Raw genomic sequence first — 23851 nt, 5'->3', positions numbered from 1 at the left:
GTCAAACACTAGCGAAGGAAGCATTCCACAAGGCCTCCCCTGCTGTTGGTCTGAATGTAGCATTAGTAGTGTAGCAGTACAATAGCAATGGTGAAAACTGACTGTTACTTGTAACTTCTTTTTGCTATTATAGTGACAATTTTACCATACAAAATTCAACTTATATAACGTGGCCTGTATGTGTCAATATCTAAGAGTATTATGATGAATATGAAGTTTCATCCCCTGAGCAGAATATTTTTATTTCCGCGATGTGTAACATATGCATATAACATCGTATTTTCTGGACTATAAGTCGCTCCGGGGTATAAGTCGCACTAGGCCACAAATGCATAATTGGGTAGAAACAAAAAAAACACATAAGTCACACTGGAGTATAAGTTGCCTTAAGCATATATAGTATAGTGGTACCTCGGAGTTTGAACATAATTCATTCTTGTGAAGTGCTCAAAGCTCGATTTGTTCAACCTCTGAAACATTTTTTTCCAGTAGGAAATAACGTAAATGCAATTAATCTGTTCCCAAGCTCCAAAAACGAAAATTTCTATTTTAATTTATTTCTTGCTTGACTTGTCTACCCATTCCAGATACGTTCGGTTTTGCGTTCGTGTTCGGACTCCGAAAATTAGATCAAAGTCCAAGACATTTTTTTTTTTTTTTCGGTCAAAGTTTGATTTGGGGGCGGCACGGTGGGCTGACTGGTTAGCATGTCCGCCTCCCAGTTCTATGGACTCGGGTTCGAGTCCAGGCTCCGTCCTTCCTGGGTGGAGTTTGCATGTTCTCCCCGTGCCCGCGTGGGTCTTCTCCGGGTACTCCGGTCTCCTCCCACATTCCAAAGACATGCATGGCAGGTTAATTAGGCGCTCCAAATTGTCCCTAGGTGTACTTGTGAGTGTGGATGGTTGTTCATCTCTGTGTTGCCTGCGATTGGCTGGCAACCAGTTCAGGGTGTCCCCGCCTACTGCCCAAAGCCAGCTGAGATAGGCTCCAGCACCCCCTGCGACCCTTGTGAGGAATAAGCGGTCGAGAAAATGGATGGATGGAAGTGTAGAGTGCCACCTTGTGGCTGTCTGTGAAAGTATATTCCCCCAGTATATTATTTTCATGTGTAAGGCTCTCTAGAGTAAGTCGCAAGAACACCCAACCTATGAAAAAAAGTGTGATTTATAGTCCAGAAAATACGGTACTTGAAATTATGTTGGATTATATTGTAAAAGTAGAGTCAAGCAAAATGGTGTGCAGAAAGTAAATGAAACTAGAGCTGCGATCAGCTATAAAGGGCCCTCGCAGCCCGGGCCACGTTGGGGTACTTGCACGTTGGGGTACTGGCACGTTGGAAGCAGAATTTCTTTGACAATGCCATGATAAACCTTTACATTTGGATTTTTTTTTATTTTTTTTTGCCAGGTGTGATGAGTGTGTCAAGCTCAATGTGTTTTGGTGATTGTTAAGATCTGCAAAAATCAGCGTCTTTTTTTTATTTTTAGGCAATGAGTTGCCCTGATTGGTATTTTTTGCAAAAGTACATTTACACATCATCGCTCGTACTCATTGCACAATGTTGCTTTTGTTGTCCATAGAGGCGATAAAAAAAAATGAAACTAAATAAAAAATTACATATGTTTGGATCGGTCTGATGCCAGTGAACATATTTAGTTGTGGAATGTAAAAGAATATTCATTAAAGGAAGGCTCCTTTAATTTTACATGTATGGCTTGATTGGCAGTAAATAGTTAGTATAGCTACGAAACATGCATAAGAGCTGAAGAATACACTCCTTTATTGATTTATTGATTTTTTCAACATAGAAGTACTTCCGTGTTGCAACGCCCCCAAGTGGTGACGTCACTAGTGTGTATACTCGCTTGGGGAACAGTAGTTCACGCAGACATAACAACGAGGAAGACACAAACGTCAGTTATGCCTTACTGTATTGCAAAATTTTGCAAGGCGTCGGCAAGGAAAAACCCGCGAGACCCCCCCCCCCCCCCCCAAAAAAAAAAAAAAAAAAAAAAAAAAGCTACTTGAGTAGACAATGGTTTGTTTGCTAAGTGCTGTCAACCTCCCGAAGGACAAGCAGGCGTGCGCGCAGCGAACATTTCAGGCATGAGGACTTCGAATATATGTTACAATTTGAGATGGGGTACGCCACACGCCTAATACTAAAGCCCAACGCAGTACCGAGTATCTTTAAAGAACCAGACGTGGGAAATAATCAAGCCGATGGAGGAGCCGCAACTGCTAGCAACACGGAGCCTTCACTCTCACAACAGCCGGCACAAATCGAGGTCTTACTACGGCCACTGAAAGATCTCGGAGAAGCGAAGCAAATTTAAAGCGAAAGGTAGGCATGTTTCGGGGGTGGGGGGGCATTGGTTATTATACTGCACGGACTGTTTTATTTCATAATTCATTTGAAGGTGGCCAACGCAGGGGCACGTCGGCACGTTACCGTAATGCACAGTATTAACAATCGTTGGGGCGGCTGGCTTGACTTCGTCTTTTCGAGTGGCGGCTGGCCTGACCGCAGTGGGACGCTACGCAAAAAAGAAAAAAAAAAACAGCTAGGGGAGGTTGGGTGCTGTAACGACGATACATTTAATTTTACTATTTTTTCTTTTTCATGAAATATTTCGTCAGTTCCACACGTTTTGCATTGCTCGTACTGTGTGTCACTTTACCTGTTGGATATTTGCTCCTCCAAGACTTTTCTTCTTCACATCTTTCATCGCAACCAAAGCTATCCTGAGAATGTCTATTTAGTATTGCCATGTTGAATGTCTGATGTTCCAGGATGCAGTTGAGATTGTCCGCAAGGAACCGATCCTCGAGTTCTTTCATTTCCAGACAGCACACATTCATTAGCGGATTGTCCATTCCTGCAGCTCCCGCACGAGCACCACTCACCCCCCCGCCTGATTCACTCGTTCGTCAAAGTTTATTTTGTGCCCGAAAAGACCATCTGGCGCCACAACTTTCACATCCAAGGCAGACTTTCCTTCGGTAGTGTTATTTTGTCGTGTTGGCTCGAAGCGATAAGGTTTAATCCTTCCGGGTTTGACGCTAGATGCACGGCTGCGTTGCATAGTGCTTCCATAGTGTAGCGTTTACACACTAGTGACGTAAACATCCGGGTTATTTAGTCACGTGTAACAAACATGCCGGCGTTCGATTCATTTTAACAATGGTTTAAAAGTTATTAAATGTACATAAAAAAATAATCACGTCACCAAATTAATTATTGAAAAAGTAGCAACTTTTTGCTGCTAAAAATGGATCAATAAGTAAAGTGTCCCTTTAATGACTTAGTTATCACACTTACAATGAGTTTAAAATTTTTGTAAAAATACCGTAAGTGAGGCATTTTTTTTATGACTCACGGACTAGGTGGCGCTGTATTTACAGATGAATTTTGTCATAGAGATACCTTCAGGCCTTGACTATAAATATACATTTCAAGTATGGGATTTTTTGGAGCATGTACCTGGAAATTATTAAGCATATCCTTCATTCACGACATTGCTTTTAATGTCCATAGAGGCTATCAAAAATCAATAAAACTAAATAACAAAAATATGTATGTTTGGTTAGGTCTGATGCCAGTGAACATTTTGAGTGGTGGAAAGTACAAGAATATTCATAAATGACTTAGTTATAACACTTAGAATGAGTTTACATTTTTTGTAAAAATACCGTAAGTGGGGTATTTTTTTTTCATTCCTCAAGGGCTAGGTGGCGCTGCATATATAACTGAATGTTGTCATAGAGATAGCTTCAGGCCTTAAATATTAACATACATGTCAAGTTTGGGATTTTTTGGAGCATGTACCGGGGAGTTATTAAGCATATCCTTTTTCATTGCGAAACACAAAATTTGATGCTCCGCCCTCATCATATAGTATTCCGAAAAGTCAAGATTTTTTCCACTGTCGTTGGCTCAGGTCTTGACATGGACCAAGTCAAGTCTGAAGTCAGTCGGATGAAACGTGCAGGAGAAGTGGGCAAAACTATGCCCCCTGTAAATGTGCTAAAATCGTAAAAAATGGGACATTCAAAAATTCGTAGCTCGCTTCCTGTTCATTTTAGCACATGGGTCCAAGAGACTTTTTTGTAGGTCTTGGGCTCCCTCATACACCTAAAAATTTCCAAAGATCTTGCTTCAACGTACAAGCGGGGCTGCTTAGTTAAAAATTTCTAGGGGGCGCTATTGAGTCATTTTTGTAAAAATAGCACAATACATGATAAAATAATACTCATTTTACCAGGTCAGATGTGTGTGCCAAGTTTCATGACTTTCTGTGCATGTTTAGACCCTCAAAATCGGCGTTGTTTTCTTGGCGAACAGTGCTTAGCCACGCCCACAGCGTTTCGCGAAAACTCACAAACTTCGTGTTGTGACATCATGAAGGCCGAAACCCTCTTCTGAACAAATATGAGGTAGGTCCAGTTAACGTGTTAGGAGAAAAACGTTGAAGAAAATTCATAAGAAAAAAAATTGCCACTAGGTGGCGCTATAAGTAAGATGAAATATAAGTTCGTAGATGTCTTAAGGCCTGGACTCTCATCAAATGTGTGAAATTTTGAGAAGATAGGATCATCTGGGTCAAGTTCATGCAACTTTTATTGTCACGAAAAATCTTCAGACTTTGCGGCACCGTAACGGCCACGCCCTTTGGCGAAAAGTTACAACATTCGGTGTGGGGCATGATCAACATCTTAAGGCTTTTCTGATCAATTTTCAACTGGATCCCTTCAACGAGCTCGGCACAGTAGCTAAAAATGTAAAGTATGACATTTATTGTCACCACTAGGTGGCACTAAATGTATAACTGAATTTTATTATATAGATGTTTTCAGGCCGTGACGATTAAGTTGCATGAGAAGTTTGAGATTTTTTGGAGCTTGTACATGGGAGTTATTAAGCATTTTGTCTTTCTGGACAAATGAAATTTGAAAGGCAATTTTTGATGCCCCGCCCCTGTCATATAGTATTTCGAATAGTCAAGATATTTTGTTGTCTCAGGTCTTGAGATGATACATGGCAAGTTTGAAGTCAATTGGATTAAAAATGTTTGCAAAGGGGGGAAAAGCATGACCACAGGGAATGTGCCAAAATGGGCCAAAATTGGACATTCAAAAATTCGTAGCTCACTTCCTGTACATTTTAGGAAATGGCTTCCATTGTCTTTTTTTGTGCGTCTCGGGATGCTACACGTGCCTGCCAATTTTCGTAGCTCTAGGTCAAACGGGCCGGGATTGGTTTTTATTTGTCTACGCTAGGGGGCGCTATAGAGTCGCGTTGTTATGACAACTACATAATATCAAATTTTTCGCCGGGCCCGAAGAGATTGCAAAGTTTAGTGAGTTTTCGTAAATGTTTAGGTCCTCAAAAATGCGACCGTTTGCGGAGAATAAAGAAGAAGAAGAAGAAGAAGAAGCGGAATAATAATAATAATAATAATTTTTACAAAAACAATAAGGACCTCGCAGCAGTCGCTGCTCGGGCCCTAATAAACACGCACCTGGTAAAACAGTCTGTTTAAAGAGCTCCTCTCTCAGGTGAGGCAGGAAACAGTTGATTCGTTCCCACGTTATTTCCCATAAATCCGAGTATCTTGTCTTGGAATCTGGGCTGCGGAAGATTTCTGCTGTGTCCATCACCAGCAGCATGTTCTTCAGAGATTCTGGGATGGCCTCCAACTAGACATACCAACACCGTCACATACGTTGAGTCCCACATTTACATGCTACTGAAATTACGTTTGCTGACAAAGCGCTTACCAATAAGTCACTTGATCCTGCATGCATGTACTTGTCCATGAAATCCAGAATGGTGAGCCACAGGGCAGCAAAGGTAGGCAGGGATAAAAGCGGTAGGAGGTGCTGCAGGAAAACCTGGCATACGTTGCAGAATAAGAAAAAAAAAATACCCATTAATCTTTTAAAACAAATCTTCCCAGAAGCCTAAAAGTCAAATTAGAGACTTCAACATAGCTCCTTAGTACCAAGATGCAACTAGATGGCAGTAAAACAATATGAAACTCCAATGCCAATAAAAATTCACATTAACTTATCCATGTGTAGTGCAAACCTTTGATAGGATGGTGCAGGCTCTCATTCTGGTTTCCTCCATTCCACCAACATCAGCTGGACTGATGTTGTTAAGCAGCTTGGTCAGTAATGGAAACAGCACCTGCAAGGAGATTATTGCTTTGGGTTTTTGAATGTACATAAAATAGTGTTGTTGTTTCCAAAGTCTCCTGAGCAAATTAAAAATCACCTTATTGAAGCATGACTCCCACTCTGTAGCATCTAGCGTCTGCAGATCATGCACAAGCAGCGCCCTCTGGAGGTAGTTAAGAGCCTGCATACGCACTTGACGTCTGGCGTCACAGCACAGCCACGCAATGCCTTGAGACAGAAACAGTGCAGACACAAAGATATCAATCAAAGAGGTGACAGACACTGTCAATGTGGTTTTGATTAGAGCTTATGCCAAGGGTGGACAATTGATTTGAATTTAATGTATTTATATAAAGCTGTAAATTGTACTGTATTGTTATGCTGCTCCTTGTTTTGATATGGTACATGTTATAATTTGGAAACAGTTAGGCCAGTGGTGTCCAAACTACGGCCCGGGGGCCATTTGCAGCCCACCGTCCATTTTTCAGTGCCCTGCGACATATGCTAAAATTGGCATTTGACTCAGTTCAAATAAAATCAACAATACAAAAATGTTTGGAGATGGTCAAAGTAAGAAGGGAGGGTATCGAAAAACTGGTACCATTCAAGGTTATTTCAGTTCACTAAAACTAATGGAAAACTAAAACTAAAATAAAAACAACAACAACATTGTTACCAAAATAAAATAAAAATGCTTTTGAAAAAAACCGAAAACTAACTGAAATGACATTTTATGTGTACAAAAACTATCTATAATTATAGCAAACATGTCCTTTGTTTTAGTCTTTGGTAATTAATTTTTTTGGGGATGATTTTTAATGTGATTTTTAGTAGATTTATTTTGATATAAACCGTAATAATGACATTTGAAAGTATGTCACACAGAAGTGACGTCATCTAGCAGCAGCCAATAGAAAAGCACCTTCAGATGATGTCGCTCCCATGGTGTTTTTTAAATATTGCACACAAGTAATACACATTTAAAAAAAACAAAAAAAACAATACTAATACTGAAACTAACAACTTAAAACTAAGCATTTTTTAAAGAACTAAACGAATAAAAACTAACAGAACCAACTCCCATATTACAAATATAATGGTTTATATACGGTAGCATTTTTCTAAATATGCAAAAGCACAAATAAATTACTTGTACAATTTTTAGGACTGAACACAATTTCTCTTCATAACATTTATGTGGCCCTTGCGTCCTTCTGATTTTCTGTATGTGGCCCTCAAATAAAAAAAGTTTGAACACCCCTGAGTTAGTCTAATTTAATGTCAAATTACATAAAAATAACATGCAGTAGGCTTATTGTTAAAAAAAAACATTCACAAAAATATGTAACTGAGCATCTTTTTTCTATATTTTTAAAGTATGTTGACATGAACACAAACCCCATTTGATAGGAGCAGATCAAGAGTGCCATTATAGTTTTTGGTTACTGGTTGGTACTTTTTGTGGGACATTCCCATTCAGATGTTTTTCTCATGACTAACAGTGATATTTTGAGAGACTTCAAATGGAAAGTAAAGTTCAACCTTCCTTTATCATAATATTGCAAATCTAGCACAACACAAATCCTCTCAAATGAGAACATCAGGTGAAGAGTGAACCCGTGTACAATGTGATAGGAGCAAACCTTGCAGCAGTGGACACCAGCAGCTGCTCCACAATGTCTGGGAGTCCGCTTCAATCTTTTTACCGGCAGCCTCCAGGTTGCGCTGTTCTTCCGCCCAAGAGCTGTAGATGCTGGCAGCCCGAGTGTGCAACGTATGCATCAAGTCTAAAAGCTGAACCATCAAAGACACACCCACATCAGTAAGAATAAGAATAATACAATAAAAATGGAAGCAACGCTACATCCAACACAACGTAACACAATCATAAAGGTGCATGATTTTGAGCAATGTCTATATTAGATGGATTTCTCTAGATTTAGAGTGCAGGTTCAAGTCACTGGTGTTAAGATGAAACCTCATAATCCACATCTTGGTAAATTTCTAATTTTTTCAAAAATCTAGACTGTTGGTCAGTCCACATGTGTGGGTCTTATTTATTTATTTTATTTTATTTTACAAATTATTGACCATCTAGTGTTGACAATGACTTGCTCTCTTTTATGATGCAATGTTCTATTTGACCAAACATGCCATTTTTAGGTTCTCCTAAAAACTAGTGTTGTTCCGATACCGATACTGGTATTGGCAGAGGTGCCGATACTGCATTAAAACAGTGGTATCAGTATCGGTGACTACTCACAAGTAACATACTGATACCATTAATTCCAACGCTAATATTGCTCAGTATTATTAGTAATATTATTAATATTTTTATTAATTATTTTTACATTTTTATTTTTACTTTGTAATTTTAATATTCTTATATTAATTATTTTTGATTAATTATTAATATTAGTAATAGTAGTAATATTGATAATATTGCTAAGACTGCTTTGAACCAATGGCAGGACAGCTTTTTTTTTTTTTTTTTTTTTTTTTTTAATTCATTTTTTCCTTTCGGACACATTACAGTTTACATCAATCACATCACATCATTTGCAACATTGACGTCCGAAAGAAGGGCTGACGGGTAGAAGCCGAAGCTTATTCGAGACCCGTCCCCATCGACCCATTACTATAACGCATCAATCATATACATTATTTAGAATAGACATTAATTTTTATCGTTATCCATCCCATACTATCCCAGACACTGCTCGCTCAGTTCTTCTTGAATGTCCGTGTGTAGATTGTGGCTAGTCCCAGTCATTTGGAACTGGTGAGTCGGTTCCCAGACGCCACCAGCAGGCCCACCCCGCCAGGCGAGCAGCCAAGGCAAGCGCAATTCTTCTCTTTCACCAGTAGGGTCTTCGCTGACCTCGGATCAGCTTTCACACATGTTGTGCTTTCCAGAAGAGTAGATCGGCTTGCATTCGGCCCATTGCTTTCAAGCAATTTCAGCACTCGATTCTGGTCAGGTAGCACCACTGGTTGCTAGCATGTTGTGGATCTGATTACTCCTGTGCGCTGCCCAGCCTCGCTCACCCAGCAGAGCGGCCCACGCCAGCTGCATTCCAGGAACCAGACCACCAACCCCCATTTTGCGTATTGACAGCAGATTCATTGGAGCCACAATACAGCCTTATCATGTAGCCTTGACTGTTACAACAAATGTCCAAACGGAATTCGAGCCAGACAATATTTAGATTCAAACGGGAACAGCAATACATGTTATCAATGCAGGTGTATAAACAAGAGTTAGCCTTGGCAAAGTCAGCAAATAATCATATACAACTCCAGCTTTGGGTAATTAGTGATGTTGTTGTTGTTGTTGTGATATTGTGAATTACTGTTGTCTCTCAAGCGCAGCCAATTCCTCAGCTCCTTTCACGATTCGTGTTTTTAGTTGACCAGAGTTATCTTTAGTTTGAATAAAAATTCGGCAGTCTTTTGTCCACGTGCTTTCGATAAGTCCATTCTTTCTCATTTGTCGAGCTTTTTTGGCGATGTCAGCATTCCGTTTGGTGAGGTTTTCGTTGATGTAGACATGTTTCCCACGAAGCTTGTGACGGTCTCTCAGAAGAGCAATCTTTTTCTTTCTGTCAACAAACCTGATCAGAACTGCCGGTGGTCGTGTCCCTCCAGTTGGAAGCGAAAAGCACATCTGAATGTGCGCAGGATCAACAGTTAATCCCAAATCTCTGAGTTGAAGTGTCACTTGCTGTTCCACAGTCTCGTTCCCTGAATATTGGTCAGAATCTTCCGTGCTCGTGCTCGCCGCAGCTCTCAAAGGGCCACGGCGCGGCTTGATCTTGATACCGGTGACTATCACATCGTTGATACGAAGATTTTGTTCCAAATCATCCACTTTTTGTTCCAAGGCAACAATGCGTCGATCTTTTTCCTGTGTCTCTTTCTTCAATTGCTGTATTTCCTGAAGAAGTGGCTCAATGCTCTTCTTCATTTCAAGTAATTCGGCAACCATTCCACTGAGTTTTTTAAGAGAAGATTTTATCTCCTCAATCTCGTCGGCTCTTTTTCCGCCAGGCATTCTGCAACAATGTAGTTACAAATCCCAATGCAAAAATCAACAAGTAGTTAGATTCACGAGCGAGTGCAGGAGCAAGTACAGATGCGTCCTTCCTCAACAGATGCGTCCTTGAAGTGAAGCTTCTTCATGTTGAGGAAAAAAAAAAAACTTAAGTATCGGCATTATATCAGTATCGGCTGATACTGCAAAGCTGGGTATCGGTATCGGGAGCCAAAAAACGGTATCGGGAGCCAAAAAACGGTATCGGAACAACACTACTAAAAACTGATGATTTTGTAGGCACAAGGTTTTGGTCGGACACCAGCAAAGTGCCCATTTCCAATGCAATGCATACAGTGCAGGGCTGGACTGGCACAAAAATAAATAAATAATAATAATAATAATAATAATAATAATAATAATAATAATAATAATAATAAAAAAGGCCCTGGCATTGTGACTTCAGCCCACCGGCCAATCTTGCCTAACATGTAGTTCTGCCACTGATGTTGATTGATGATGTTTCAGTTTGCTATCTATATTCAAAATGGATGGATGGTCTGGCCCTTCTAAATTGTAGGCCAGTCTCTTGTGGTAAAAGGTAGCAAAAAAAGCACTGCATCAGCCCCAGAAGAGGCCGGCCCACTGGGCATCTGCCATGTATGCCAGATGGTCAGTCCAGCCCTGATACAGTGCATACTCAAAAATATTCAGTGTTTCTCTTTCACCCTGAACTGGTCGCCATTTGCTGGCCAATCACAGGACACAAATACACAAATAGAAGACAACTAAAAATGTCCAATTCAGCTACCATGCATGTTTTTGAAACACATTTTCAACAACACTTTAAAAAGACAATGTTAGAGTTGATTTGTTATGCCGCATATTTTTTTCATTAACAAATACTTATAGCCAAACAAACACTTTACAGGAGGTGTGTAAAAGCCTTTATTCTAAGCGTCGTCGTGCTCAATATGACGGCTTTAAGGTGCAGTATTACTATTAATAAAGTAGGTATTATGTGAAATTACATCCCATTATTTGGAATCAAAGGTTTTAGTTCCCTTCTGTGAAACAATTGTCACTGAAACAACTGAAATTGACAAAAATGATGAATAATAAAAATGTACTGAAAATTAGCTAATTAAAACCAGGCATTACTGTATTTTATTTCGGTGGTCAAACAGACAAATAATAATAATTAATATATATATATATATATATATATATATATATATATATATATATATATATATACATATATACATATTTTAGACAAAAATGATGGGACGCTTAATATAATATTTTGTTGGACAACAATTATTTAAAGACTTATACCACTGCATTTTTTTAAAGTTCATTATAACAGTTGTTAGTTATACACAGGGTTGGGAATAAGTTCACACCGTTAAAACTAACGGCATTTAGGTTTTCTATTAGCAAGCAAATTATTTTAAAAAAACAATCTATTTTATACCATGATATAGACCGTTACTGTGAAGGGATGCAGTTTAAACTGTGATGTGAATTTTGGGCCGTAACTCAGTTACCAAAGCAATTAGTATCTATAACTAAATACTTTTCTAAAGTAACGTTCCGGTTATGCGTTATTTCAGTGACAAAGGTGAAAACGTTTTTTTTCTTTAAGGGAAGGTACAAACAATTTTGTCGATGTATGTCGTCTATCAACAAAAAAAAAAAAAATGCAGTTACTGGTTGCTTAAGGCCATTGTGTTTGTTGACCAAGATGCTTTTGGTAAACGCGAGAGGGACCTCAATACCATGAGAGAGAATGAAAAAGAAGGCTCCTGTACTTACATCCCGACTAACCTGTAATGACACCGTATGGTAACCTGCAGGAACACCCTCGTCCTCCTCATCATCACTATGGGAACGTGATGGACGTTGGCTAGAAGCCCGGCTTCCGCCTCGTCTTGTGCCATTCCCATTCTCTTTCTCCTTTCCTCCAGCCTTCTTCCTCAAGCGGGACTTGGCAGAATCATACTTATGACTCCTTTTCTTGTCATGGTTGCGGTAACCTGAGGAATGAAACGTGCTGAAACATCTTTGCAGTAAAACTCGGAACAGTTTGTTGATTTGTAGAAAAAATAAAAAATAAAGAGGTCCTTGCTACATCTTGAATGATTCATTTTGTTCAAATGCTTTGTTGCCTTTATTTTTAAATTAAACATTAATTAATAGTTCACACAGTAGCACTCAGTAGCTTACTCCAAAATTTTATTTGTGTGAAATCTGCCAAAAAGATATATTGAAAGTACATCTGTGGTTTTAAAGGTTTTTGTGTAAAAAAGAAAAATAAAGAAGAAAGAAATTATCCTTTTCTTTACCCCAATCCATTTCAATGGGCGCCAATTATATGATTTGTGGGCTTGCTCAGTCGCTTTTCCCAGCCGACTAGGGATGCAACAATACCGGCAATATCGTGATATTAAAACTGCCACAATATCGTTGTTGTCATGTTCATGATATTTAAAAGCTACACATCTGCTAAAAAAAAAAAAAAAAGTCAGGTTAATTTCCATTTGTGCGGTTATAGCATCCTCTGGTGGCTAGTTTTTTTTTGTGCAGTTTAATTTTCATTAGGTATGTTTTGGTCCTTCTATATTTAAAATACACTAATTGTCAGATGAAGGCGATTGTAAAATGTTTTGAAGCGAGTCAATACGTGGAGAAACTCAAGGTGTGCTTGTATTAGCAAGTAAGTGCCTCAATATTAAGCGTTATTAGAGATTTGTGACAGCTCAGGCTTTTTGAAAGCCCTATATAAATAAAGTTGAGTTGAGTTGAGTTGAGAATTGAAGGTAGTTTATATGTATTGCTGATATGTACAAAAGTACAATATTGTGCTTTTTTTGTATGAGCTCATTTGTTTTACAATATTGTGACCTTTTTTAAATATCGCCAACCTCCCCACAATATCGTGATAATATCTTATCATGATATTTGGATATCGTTACAGCCCTACAGCCGACACAAATTGCGGGAATCGACTATACATAATTTGTTAATTTTAATCATTGTTAATAATTTTGGGACAGTGTCTGTGAAATTGGATAATTTCTTTTAGTAAACATAACCATCTTTCATTTATTTAATTCGTTGGAAATCACTGCAAAAAATAAATAAATAAATAAATAAATAATTTTGAGAAGGAACAAATTCTGCATGCTTGAACTTGAAGTAGTTGTAGTTAAATGTAATACAGTATCTCTGCATGTATTAATTTCTATCAGTGCTTTGTAATATGTAACTTTCAAATGTTCCTAGTCAGTAACAACATCGGAGGGACTACACACTGATATATTAACATTATATTTAAGTAAGTGAAATATGCCTTCCATTAGGATAAAAAAAACTTGTTAACTGAGTCAAGTACGTACTCTCAATATCTTCAGAATGTTATACATGCCCATTTGGCTAGAAATTATCTACCAATATAAAAATCTTAGTAATGTTCACTTCAATAACTAACCTCCATTGAGACTAGCCTCCACGAATACCCGAATGGCTCGAACACACAACTCAAAGTTGTCCGGTGTGACGTGGGCAGCATCACGGACAATGAATGACAATGTTTCCACACACTTGATGAGAGACTTTGTGTCATGCTGGCCAAGGTCCTGACCCAGTGTCAGACTGTACTGGTTGACCAAGGGGTGATTGAGTTGAGATTTGGAGCTTAATGGTGGGCTCTTATTGGTCTCTAAGTCCTCTTTTCCTACCTAAAAAACACAAAGTAGTGGTTAAGTTGAGGATTTACAGAAAATAATGTCAAAGCATAACCTCATCTGAAATAACGTGTGAGAACTGACCACCAGCCATCCGCTGCTTGCTACATCCACATCTGTTGTGGAGCGAGGGATTCGGGCCTTGCTGTGTTCAGTGTAGACCTCCGAGTCAGACGTATAGCCGCGATCTAAACACACGTCACTCGGATGATGGGATGGCAACTCACTATCTGACTGAGCTCCTGGAAACACAAAACATTACTTGATGTCAAACAATGAATATGAGACAAGAGATCAATGGTTTTGCATTCATTTCCTACATCTGGGTTTGGAATACAATTTAAACGATAGCATTATTTGAACAAACAACCACTTTAAAAAAAAAATATATATATATATTATATTTATTAGGGGTGTGAATTGCCTAGTACCTGACGATTCGATTCGTATCACGATTCACAGGTCACGATTCGATTCGATACCGATTAATCCCGATACGAATGGTCACGATTCGATACCGATTAATCCCGATACGAATTTATAAGTCGATTGTTGCGATTTTTTTTCATTCATATTTAGAAAATACTAATCAGTAAGCTTGTAGAGTGTAAGATTTATATGAAAATGTATTATTTATTTATCTGAAATTTCAGTCTTATAGAGGTTGTAATCTGTTTCATGTTTGAACAGCATTAAAATTAAAATATTAAGGCTTAATGTGCCGTTCATATAACATTCTTCCATGCTCAAGGTGTGAATCCTAAAAAAAAAAAAAAAAAAAAAAAATCGATTCTGCCGATTATTGAATCGATTCGAGAATCGCGCGATGTAGTATCGCGATATATCGCCGAATCGATTTTTTTTTTAACACCCCTAATATTTATTAACAGTTAATAATAATGAAATGTGTGTCCATCATCAATGGCAATCTGAAGTCAAAGAAATATTGCACCTGTCTCAATGTCCGTGCTGGCAGAGGTAAACTGAAAGGAGGCAGGAGGTTTCACTCCAGCACCAACGCATTCAAGCAGCGAGAAGAGTGTGTACCAATGGTCTGTGCTGTGGATGTTGGCCGCATTGGTCTTGAGCAGCTCATGAAGGCCATAAGCCACCTCTCTGCTTACCCGGGACAAAACATGTGGTTTCATCATAAGCAGGAGACGCAGGGAAAGAAGCACCTATATGAAGAAAAAAAACAACAACAAAGATCAGGGGTATTGAGATCTCTTGATTGCACAATGATTATATCATACATGCAGCGAGGTTATCTGTAGCCGGGTTGACATGGAGCCATGTATTCCGATTAGAATGAGTCTGAACGTCCAAACGGGATGAAAATACTCCATATAAACACCTCAATCAGAATGAAAAGGCTGAATCCGGATGGAATTTCATCCGGAATCACAGAGGTAGCACATTATATACGTCAATCCGAATGAGCGTCATGTAAACAACAATCAAACATGGGTTGAGCTGCTCCTCCGCATCAAGAGGAGCCATATGAGGTGGCATGTAGTGAGCGCCTCCTGGATACCTGGAACATGATGGAGAGACTATGTCTCATGGCTGGCCTGGGAACGCCACCGTGTGTTAGTACTGTATATCACTCGTGTTATCTGGAATCTTTGTACTTCCTAGGGATCCTTGTGTATATTAGCAAACAGTAGGAGTAGCATAGTGGCATAACTCAGGTTGTCGAGTGGCAGTCTTCCAAGCTGATGGTGTGAGTTCATTCCTCAACACTTGTGTAAATTTTTTTTTTTTTTTTTTTTTTAATAAACCAGTATAATTTTGTCAACATTTCTCCTTGCAAAATTTACTTAGAATTTCTGAGTGAAAAATCTTTAATAAGTTTTTCATGGGATAGGCAAATTCCCTCGTATACACTAAAAATAATTTGAGTCCAATTTAGTCTGGATATTTTACTCTCTTCGATCCATGTTTAAAATTTACTCTGTTTGGAGTGTTACCAAATACACTGTTTAGAGTAAAAATTACTGTACAGAATTTACTGTGTAGCCAACAAGAAAATGGCCATAATCAAAAAGCTTGGAAATTCTGGTGACATACTGGTTGTCTGATATATGAGCATATAGAAGAAAGTGACTACTATACCTGGGAGCTAATATCTTCTCGTCGTAGCAAGCGAATGGCAAGTCGAAGGAGTCCGACTACGCCCCTCTCAACCAAAAAGCAGCTCTCGTTGGCGTGGACGCAGAGGTGACAGAGGTGGTCACGCACTGTTTGCCACACACATGACACACGGTCTCTGAAAGCAGAAACTTATATTTAGTTTACGAAAATGTCAAAACAACAAAAGTGTGGTACCACTTTGTTCTGCTTCAACCCTTACCGATTTTCCATTACAATGCGCAGTAACATCTCTAAGCAGAATGCGGCATCCTCTTCATCATATGTCTCTTCATCGGGGGTTATCGATATCAAAGCCTGAAGAACATAATCTAGTTATTCTTTAATCGGAAGCAAATAAATTAATGAGACTTCTGAGAAACAACACAAAAAAAGATAACTCATGGGTAAAGGTATAGCTGTAATTAACATTTACAGGTAAATGTAATCTAACAATTACCTTCATCAGTTCCTGTAAAGACTCAAGCTGGAGGAACTTGCTCTCTGTGATCATCTTCTCCGGGTCACATTGCTGGAGATAAAGACAAATAGATTCCAGTATACAGTGGACCCACACTTATTTGCAGTTCGGTATTTGTATTTGTGTATTACACTGAACTGTAATAGAAGAAAAGCTGCTCGACACTTTTCCATCAGCAGGTCAATATCCATCAAGCACTATTTTTCTATCACCTGAGCCTGCTGTTATCCTGGATCTCAGCTCGTCCATCTTGTTGTCAAGAGACTGGACGCTAGGGAGCAAAGTGCTCTTTAGCACTGGTTATGTACCTGTATGAATCCACAGGCGTTAGCTTAGCATTTAGCCTACGTCTTGTTTGATATGATGGTAGAATAGCACTTCATTTCCCAGAATACCTTGCTTTATCTGAGTCCTTAAAATGGCCGTCCAAACATTTTGATCTGAGAATGAGTTTCTCTGAAGTTTCTGAAATCTACACGACAGAGGTTGACATTTACCTTCATACACGTCAGGAAAACGTCGCAAACAACTTTTGCTATGCAGGTCGCAATTACAAACTAAAAGAGTGTGCTTCAGGTAAGCTGTTATTTTAGAAGATATATTGTAAGCAGATGAAGTGCTAATAAAATGTTTTGCAACCATAAACTTTATGGATTTAGTTATTAATATAGGCTATTAAAATAAATTTTAGAGCATCAATTATTTGCAGAAATTTTCTATGCATAGTCAGGCGAACAGCAGGAGTCCACTGCCTAACAATATAACAACACATCCTAATACATAATGGATATTAGGCGGTTATAATTTTAGATGGATATATTGTTATCAGAGTCATGTATTGTAAATTGTATCTTGCACCTTTATGCAGAGGATGGCGGACTGTTTAGCTTCCTGATTTTCCATAGATGGTCCTCTAAGTCCAGACTGCTCAGCACCACTCAGAGTGAGCCAGTTGACAAAGCTCAACACTGCTGACTCCCCACTGAAATGATATTGCAAAAGAAAAAAAAAATGCTGTTTTGTTTTTACTACTGATTTGTTTAATTGCTCTTTGCATCATTAAAAGCTCTCATTGCAGTTAGAGAACCCTTCTTACATTGTACAAAATAGCCAAAGTGACAGTATTAAAAAGAACATTACACAAGACATTATTCACAGTGGCAAACAATGTACATACCGATTAGAAGGAGTTTCCTCTCTTTGAAGAGAGATTTTTCCATTTGGTTCAAGAAAATCCTCCACCTGATTTAAAAAAACAACAAAACAATGAATGACTGTAGGTGGCAGCAGAGAGCTCTAATAAAATACAGCTCTGCACTAACACAAGCAAGGAACGGAATGAAAATTTGATACAATACTAAGATAACAGAGACTTTCAGCTGCAATTCAAAAAGGTTCCTCAAAACCCGTTTTACACAATACAAATATGATGGCCTTCATCATTACCTCTTTGGAATGCACGAGTAGCTCTATTAAAAAGCAACTTACTGTAAAAAAAGGAAATGAATAAAAAAAAAATAAGATAAAAATTTAAGCCACTTCCAACTGACCTCAACCATGGCTTTGGGTAGGAGCTCGGCCCTGAACAGTTGAAGCATCGAGTCCATGATGTTCTTCCAACCCTCTCTCAGGATGTTACCATGCTGATGGGCAAGATCAAACACTGTCTTGGCGGCTGTTTGTGCCTTTGCGTTGCTCCCAAACACAGTTGGAAGGTTTTCCACTGACTATAAGGATGGATAGAAGGGAGAACAACCAGTCAGTGACCAATACCAACTTTTCCTTCCTCTGTCCATTTGTCAATGCAGCATCCTGTTACAAATTTTATTTGTCTGATGTTTAAGATTTAGCTTGGAAAAAAAAAGCTGTCTGATACCACCTCATGCTCACCGAATGTTTTTCAAAATGCCCTTTCATCTTAATTTTGTTAAACACATTATTTACATTTTTCATTTGCATTGCACACCTTTCACTAGTTTCATATGAAATTGTATTATGAAAAAGTATTAAATCACTAAAACATGACTGCCATGTGTATCTTAGTTGTTTGGTGCACTGTAATGTTTTAACATGCTATTATTCTTTAGCACAGCCATTCAAAAGCACAGATATGGACAGATATCAAACTACTAACTCAAGAAAATGTGTCCTCTTTAACTCATACCGCCAAAAAAGTTTAATAACGATGACTAAAATCACGATATATGCCGCCATAAACGTTGAATGACGTCAACTAAGTTTTATTGTGGTTGTTTTTTTTTGTTTTTCAATGTGAAGTAGGGGTGTTAAAAAAAAATCGATTCGGCGATATATCGCGATACTACATCGCGCGATTCTCGAATCGATTCAATAATCGGCAGAATCGATTTTTTTTATTTATTTATTTTTAGGATTCACACCTTGAGCATGGAAGAATGTTATATGAACGGAACATTAAGCCTTAATATTTTATTTTAATGCTGTTCAAACATGAAACAGATTACAACCTCTATAAGACTGAAATTTCAGATAAATAAATAATACATTTTCATATAAATCTTACACTCTACAAGCTTACTGATTAGTATTTTCTAAATTTGAATGAAAAAAAATCGCAACAATCGACTTATAAATTCGTATCGGGATTAATCGGTATCGAATCGAATCGTGACCTGTGAATTGTGATACGAATCGAATCGTCAGGTACTAGGCAATTCACACCCCTAATGTGAAGTGTTGAATGCAGCGCTGCCTGGTCAATGGGTTGTGGAATCAAAAACGCCCACTAACTATGGCCAGCAGATGGCAGCATTGTATCTCTTTTCAATTGGCTCAAGGTGTAAGAAATTACAATGAAACATGACAAAATCTGACGAAATAGAACGTTTTCAAGGATTACATGAATGAACAAAGCTTTTGTTACATTTAATCAAATTCACAGAGCCTCACAAAATAAAAAAAATAAATAAAAAAAAAAGTGTCAAAAGTCACTGTTGTGGAGAAAATGTATCTTTCCGCAAAGAGCTTGTTTTCTCAAATTACATATTTTCAAATGGTGATTACGAAAGAACGGAATAAGTTAGAAACATACTGTTTTTTTCTAATGAAAGAATGTAATGTGATCTTTCATGTGGTAAACATTAGGGGTGGGACAAAAAACCGATTCGACCGAACCATCGGTCGTCAAGGGGAGCTAAACGGCCGTATCGGTAGCAGAATTGTCAACCGATACAAAATCCGCCGGGAATCCTTAGATACATTGCTTGTAAAGCTGTGGACCGGATATCGCGTTGCTGTGAATCGGTTGCGAGTGAGGCTTTATGGTTTTCATAACAATAGCAAGAGTTCTGCACCGTGCTCTACTTGTTTTGTTTACATTTCAGTAGCAGCACTATTCAAGCTACTTCCGTGTTTACAGAGAGCTAGCAAAGTAGCGCTCAGAGACGCTTCATTCCCCGGATGTTGTAAACATAATGCAAAGACGTTACGCACCTTGGGGGGGAGCCTACCGTCAACGCCGTGCTCGCAACACGGCACGCGCGCGCACAACGAGTGACAACATGCAACAGTGGAGACAGTTAGCAGAAGCCGGTGCCGTACATCTCGGTATTTCCCATGGCTATCGAGTCCTCTCGGTGCACTTGTATGTCCCGGGCCGGCGTTGGTACTGCGCGCGAGCCAAAAAGAATAACTCCCGTGACGATCCAATGCATGGATTCAAACGACACAGGTATGTCCCACAGCCAACACACCAGCTAAGCTAAAAGCACACTGCAAGTATCTCATTTCTCAGTTTGTGGCTCCCTGTCAATGTACACAACTAGCATGAGCAGCAGGGAACTGAGAAGTGCCCGCAATTACGTCATCAAACTCAAAATGAACGACAGCCCAAAAAACAAAACAAACAGTAGTGATTCCGTGGTCATCATCGTGTCTCAGATTAAAAAAACAAAAAAGATGTCATACATTAACCAAAAATGAATGTAATGGCAAAGAAAAACTAAAATTGTTAAAAACAAAAATTGTTATAAAAAGGGAAATGCACTTTTGGAAATATTTTTGGACATATTAAGTTGTTAAAATGTGTTTGATAGATTTATTGTTCCATAAGGTGGCTTCATATTTCTTTTGGCTGGACGGTAGGTTTATTTCATGTCTTAAATTTATGTTTCTGAAATACTTCACAATGTGGACATATTCTGTTTAATTGTGTTGGTGTCTTTTTAAAGGTTAAATATTTATATTTCAAATTTAATTATCAGCCTTTTGTTTTCCTGATCCTGATTTTAAATTAAAAAACAAAAACAAAAAACAATTAGAACTGTCAATAACAACTAATAAATATTTAAACTGATACATTTTTCAGTCATATCGCCCAGCCCTTTGTTCCGGTCCATTTAAATAATTGATTCAATATATAAAAATATATAAGACATTGTTGTTGTTCTTTTTTTTACACATTTGTAGATACTGTAAAAATTTGTGGTGTTTTAAGATTAATGTTTACAAGCAACAAATGTCACTATAAGTTTTGAATATTGAAATTAATCGTATCGAATCGAAAATTGTATCGGTCCCAAACTTAATCGAACCGTATCGAACCGTTCTGTTCTGAAAGATAATCGTTTTTCAATCGAATCGCAACTTGTGTATCGAGATACATATCGAATCGGCCTCATGTCAGAGATTCCCACCCCTAGTAAACATCAATGTTATGTACAATATCAGTTAGAATGCTCGAAATCGGCTGGCACTGTCGGGGCTGTTTTTTGGATAACGTGTGGCAGTAAAAGAGGTAAGCACCTTGTTTTTGTATCTCATGAGTGAAATTAAGAGGATGGTATCAAATAAAATAGAACAAGAGGTAAATGCAAAGTGTTGTCACCTCACTGCTCAGCGTGGTAAACTTGCACAGCGAGATGATTAAATTGTCAAAAACATCGTTAAATCCATAGTGAGCTGCTATCTTGGCACATTTCCTACACAGAGGCAAACACACAAACATTAGTACACAATTTTGGCATGACCACAAGTTTTCACATTACTGTACTACAATAATATCCCTACAACTATCCTTACAAAGATGATGTATTCGCAATTATAAATCATGTTTAATACAACCAGGCAGTAATTTTAAGTACCGGTACAAAGTAGTCATTCTGCATATCAAAAGCCACAATGAAGATGTTCTGGAAAGCATTCATTAAAAAAAATAAAATAAAAAAATTACATTTAAAGACTCCTCAGACAGCCTTGCTATACATATGTGGACCGGCAAGTTCAGACTTTATCAATATTTTCAAAAGATAAAGATACTATGGGCTAAGTATATACAATACTTATCCCAGATCGAGTGACAATGGAACAGCCGCCTCTTGTATGTCACTTTTTAGAATATATATACTTTCTAATGCATATCTTGATTAATGTTGATATTTATATGATTTTTTTAATGCATTATACTGTGAATAAAGTCAATTGAGCTTTGCGTTATGCTGTGAATAAAGTCAATTGAGCTTATGATAAGTTTCATATTGTGGGGAATTGTCTTCAAAACATGATCTCACTAAGCAACTTCCAGCCCAACCAAATTGTCAACATACGTACAGTACCTAAAGCCAGTAATGGCCTTTTGGAGTATGTTGTCATCCAGACTCTTATCAAAGACGTAGGAGAGAGCGGCAATAGTAGGACCCCAAGTCATGGTGAATAAGTCATGGTCATAGCTGCCAGGTGGCAGGTGAAGAAAAATCCCCTCTGGTGTAGCACCGCGGTGTAGCAGCACACTCCACACGTAGTTCTCCTTCACTAAACCAGTTTGCTCATCTGGCATCACAATCTCGTCAGTCCTGCAAAAGAAAGATGAATATGCTTCATAGTGAAATCATTACGACTGATGGCAAAATAAAGTGCTTGTCTCCAGAACTCTTTCATGCTTAATGCATAGTGAAGTGTTGTTCAAGTTGGGTATTCTGAGGTCCATTTCCATCAATCCTGTTGAAGTATACTCAAGCAATATACAGACTGTGTAATTGCTCATGATGCTGCAACACTAGTTGGTAAATAAAATTATATATACCAACGGCCATAGATTATCAAATATGCCACAAAACCAGTTTTCTGGGCTTGCTTTACATCATATTCTGAAAAACCACACACCTGCCAGAGGTGTGCTATATTTTATTTTTTTTTAATTTACAAATGTTTTAAAGCTGGTGTGCACTCAAGCTTACTTGATGGCATTGTAGATATCCTCTAGCATGTCTTGGTTAAAGTCTTGGTTTCCATTAACTCCCTTCAGATTCTTCTTGAATTGCTGTTGAAAACAAAAACAAGGGCAGCTTATTAAATTGAACGTCCTTTTGGACTTCCTCTTCTACAGCAGAAACTTTCATCAATTAAAGTTAAGCCCCTGTCTATAAATTTCAGATAATGTTACAAACACTCATGCTTTTACTTGAACTGAGCATCCACTGAACAATTAAAAGGGTTCCGGGTGGGTACACACTCATTATGTGTCACTTAATATGGTTAAGGCTCCAAAACAGGGATTAGGGCAAAGAGCCTCCTGTAAATAAACACAATCGGTGAGTGATAACTGACAGCCTCAAGTCTCAGGTTAGTAGGATGTGCTAAATGGTCAAAGCATCAATGAATACGCTAGAGCATCAATAGCTACTCAACATTATCTTAGTAAATACTTTTTTTTTTTTTTTTTTGCCACAGATCTTGGACTAAAGATTGTCTAAGTGTCTATATGCTGGCCAAAAGAGAGAGAGAATTAGTTGCAGTCATGAAGGACCGCAGAGTCCTTAATCCGTGTTAGTCGACAAAAAACCCATGCATATTGAAATAAGGTCCGCATGATGCATGCACATTTACCATTACAACACTCTATAAAAAATATGCTGCCCCGCTGTCAAATCCTTCACAAAAGGCTTTGATTTACACACTGTTGCTCTGCATAGTTTTCTCACGTCTAAAATAACCACAGTGCCAACATGTGCTGTGTTGAATACTACACATTGCAAGCTGCTAAGTAGCCGAAGTGCACGGCGCCACTTTTATTGGGCCTCTTTAAATTATTGTTTGGTAACCCCTTCCTGTTGTCTGAGCCAAGAGGTCAAATGCCTTCTTTCCTAAACTACAAATGCTCTCTTGGAAGTGTGATTATCGAAACAAACTGGAGCCTCATGGAAGATCATTCAAAGCACATGAAAGAATGAAGGAGCGACAGCTAGAAAACAAGAACTTGCGATTTAATCAGGACATGTGGCCCACCCACGATCTATTCAC

General features: G+C 38.4%; 1 protein-coding gene across 6 annotated transcripts in view; it reads right to left on the bottom strand.

The window, feature by feature from the left end:
• The window catches only part of gbf1 (golgi brefeldin A resistant guanine nucleotide exchange factor 1), an 86298-nt gene that overhangs the window by 3202 nt on the left and 59245 nt on the right, over positions 1-23851 (bottom strand). For 4 of the 6 annotated variants that reach the window (XM_077494409.1, XM_077494412.1, XM_077494410.1 and 1 more), the window contains 18 exons: positions 22789-22871; positions 22168-22404; positions 21441-21534; positions 18127-18303; positions 17754-17818; positions 17435-17558; positions 16556-16627; positions 16319-16413; positions 16081-16234; positions 14918-15143; positions 14050-14207; positions 13710-13959; positions 12035-12255; positions 7827-7977; positions 6281-6411; positions 6092-6193; positions 5782-5895; positions 5523-5700 (listed from right to left, as the gene is read on the bottom strand). In XM_077494409.1, the coding sequence (XP_077350535.1) occupies positions 5523-5700; positions 5782-5895; positions 6092-6193; positions 6281-6411; positions 7827-7977; positions 12035-12255; positions 13710-13959; positions 14050-14207; positions 14918-15143; positions 16081-16234; positions 16319-16413; positions 16556-16627; positions 17435-17558; positions 17754-17818; positions 18127-18303; positions 21441-21534; positions 22168-22404; positions 22789-22871 (2632 nt within the window). The remainder of the gene's footprint in view (positions 1-5522; positions 5701-5781; positions 5896-6091; positions 6194-6280; positions 6412-7826; positions 7978-12034; positions 12256-13709; positions 13960-14049; positions 14208-14917; positions 15144-16080; positions 16235-16318; positions 16414-16555; positions 16628-17434; positions 17559-17753; positions 17819-18126; positions 18304-21440; positions 21535-22167; positions 22405-22788; positions 22872-23851) is intronic. The other 2 variants (XM_077494411.1, XM_077494414.1) reach the window with 1 other exon arrangement.

This window comes from Festucalex cinctus, chromosome 14 (genome assembly GCF_051991245.1).
Source record: "Festucalex cinctus isolate MCC-2025b chromosome 14, RoL_Fcin_1.0, whole genome shotgun sequence".
Classification (NCBI taxonomy): Eukaryota; Metazoa; Chordata; class Actinopteri; order Syngnathiformes; family Syngnathidae; genus Festucalex; species Festucalex cinctus.
Note: the sequence above shows the minus strand (reverse complement) of the source record. Positions and strands in the feature narration are given on the sequence as shown.